At 46.1% G+C, this 2,633-nt stretch overlaps 1 protein-coding gene across 1 annotated transcript in view; it reads left to right on the forward strand.

Annotated features, from left to right (window-relative positions):
• Positions 1-2,633, forward strand: part of LOC107298065 (cathelicidin-related peptide batroxicidin-like) — a gene marked incomplete at its 3' end in the record, with an annotated part of 34,399 nt that overhangs the window by 18,019 nt on the left and 13,747 nt on the right. The window contains exon 5 of the mRNA XM_029286445.1: positions 1,429-1,628. Coding sequence (XP_029142278.1) covers positions 1,429-1,628 — 200 coding nt within the window. The remainder of the gene's footprint in view (positions 1-1,428; positions 1,629-2,633) is intronic.

The following is a 2,633-nucleotide window of genomic DNA, read 5'->3' on the forward strand; positions in this document are numbered from 1 at the left end:
GGAGGAAGAGGAGAAGAGGAAGAGGAGAAAGAGGAGAAGAAGAAGACAGGGAGAGGAGGAGGAGGAGGAAAAGTAGAAGAAGAAGGAGAAGGCGGAGGAAGAGGAGAAAAAGACAAAGAGGAGCAGAAGGAGGGGGAGGAGGGGGAGGAGAAGGAGGAGAAGAGGAGGAGGAAGGAGAAGGAGAAGGGGGAAAAGAGGAAGAGGAGGAGGAGAGGAGGAGGAAAAGTAGAAGAAAAGAAGGAGGAGGAGAAGAAGAAGAGAAGGAGAAAAAGAGGAAGAGAAGGAGAGGAGGAGGAGAAGGAGAAGGAAGAGAGGTGGAGGAGGAAAAGGAGGAGGAGGAGAAGAAGAGGAGGAGGAGGAGAGAAAGAGGAGGAAGAGGAGAAAGAGGAGGAGAAGAGGGGGAGAGGAGGAGAAGGAGGAGAGGAGGAGGAAGAGAAGAAGAGGAGGAGGAGGAGAAAAAGAGGAGGAGGAGGGAGGAAAAGGATGAGAAGAAGAGGGAGGAGGAGAAAGAGGAGAAGGGGAGGAAGAGAGGTGGGGAGGAAAAGGAGAAGAGGAGGAGGAGGAGAAGGAGGAGAAAGAGGAGAAGAAGACGGAGAGGAGGAGGAGGAAAAGTAGAATAAAAGGAGGAGGAGGAGGAGGAGGAGGAGGAAGAGAAGGGGAAGGGGAAAGAGGAAGAGGAGAAGAGGAGTGGAGGAGGAGGAGGAGGAGGAGGAAGAGAAGAAAAGAAGGAGGAGGAGAAAGAGAAGAACGAGGAGAAAAAGAGGAGGAGGAGCAGTGGAGGAGGAAAAGGATGAGCAAAGAGGAAGTGGAGGAGAAGGAGGAGGAAGAGAAGGAGGAGGAGGAGAAAGAGGAGAAGGAGAGGAGGAGGAAAAGTAGAAGAAAAAGGAGAAGAAGAAGGAGAAAGGGGAGGAAGAGAAGGAGAAAAAGAGGAGAAGGAGAAGAAGAAGAAGAAGAAGAAGAAGAAGAAGAAGAAGAAGAAGAAGAAGAAGAAGAAGAAGAAGAAGAAAAAGAAGAAGAAGAAGAAGAAGAAGAAGAAGAAGAAGAAGAAGAAGAAGAAGAAGAACAACAACAACAACAACAACAACAACAACAACAACAACAACAACAACAACAACTACTTTCGCTTCTCCTCCATACAACACAGCTCCCCTCAGCCAGAGTCGCTGGGCCATCGCCAAGGATGAGGAACATTGATCTGGAGAGGTGCCAGAAGAACGTCAATGAGCACCATAAATGAGTCTCAAAGTCCCGGCTTATCTGTCCTCCATCTCAAGGACGGAGCGCTTGTTTTGCAGGAAGAACCTTGGAGAATTCCGCTCGGGAGGAAAACCCCGGGTCACCTGCCCCCGAGCAGATGACCGGAGTATTCGGGCATAAAAAGGAGACCTCCCGGTCCCGGGAACCACATCTGCTGTGGACCTCCGTAAGCAGAAGAACCAAGGATGGGAGGCTACTTCTGGAAGACCTTGCTGGTGCTTGGGGCTCTTTCGGCCTCTGGACGTTGTGAACTGTCGCACAAGCCACTGACCTATCAGAAAGCTCTGGAGCTTGGCGTGGCCAACTACAACAGCAAGGCCGAGGAAGACTCGCTCTACCAGCTGCTGGAAGCTGTCCCTCAACCTGAGTGGGTAGGTATTCTTCACTTCAGGTCCGTCGTGGAGTTGAGTCTTTGTAGAGTAGACCCATCCCTGAGACTTCTAGGGACCTCCTTCTCCTCCACCCACCCTGTTCTCCAAGCGTTGGAGATCTGAATCCGCCTTCATCTATGGTCAAGCAAGATGATGGGCCTGGTATGAAGAACATCTGGAACCCTTATGGGATGTAGAATAGACCCATCGTTTATTGGATGTAGAGTAGACCCATCCTTTATAATATGTAGAGTAGATCCATTCTTTATAATACATAGAGTAGATCCATCCTGTAATATGTAGACTAGATCCATCCTTTATAATACGTAGAGTAGACCCATCCGTTATGGGATGTAGAGTAGACCCATCTGTTATTGGATGTAGAGTAGACCCATCCATTATTGGATGTAGAGTAGACCCATCCTTTATGAGGTGTAGAGTAGACCCATCCGTTATGGGATGTAGAGTAGACCCATCCCTTATTGGATGTAGAATAGACCCATCCTTTATAATATGTAGAGTAGATCCATCCTTTATAATATGTAGAGTAGATTCATCCTTTATAATATGTAGACTAGACCCATCCTTTATAATATGTAGACTAGATCCATCCTTTATAATATGTAGAGTAGACCCATCCTTTATAATATGTAGACTAGATCTAGATATGTAGAGTAGACCCATCCGTTATGGGATGTAGAGTAGACCCATTATGGGATGTAGAGTAGACCCATCCCTTATTGGATGTAGAATAGATCCATCCTTTATAATATGTAGAGTAGATCCATCCTTTATAATATGTAGACTAGATCCATCCTTTATAATATGTAGAGTAGACCCATCTTTATAATATGTAGACTAGATCCATCCTTTATAATATGTAGAGTAGACCCATCCTTTATAATACGTAGACTAGATCCATCCTTTATAATATGTATAGACCCATGCTTTATAATATGTAGACTAGATCCATCCTTTATAATATGTAGATTAGATCCATCCTTT

Source organism: Protobothrops mucrosquamatus, unplaced genomic scaffold (genome assembly GCF_001527695.2).
Source record: "Protobothrops mucrosquamatus isolate PMUCROS unplaced genomic scaffold, P.Mucros_1.0 scaffold3685, whole genome shotgun sequence".
NCBI classification, from domain to species: domain Eukaryota; kingdom Metazoa; phylum Chordata; class Lepidosauria; order Squamata; family Viperidae; genus Protobothrops; species Protobothrops mucrosquamatus.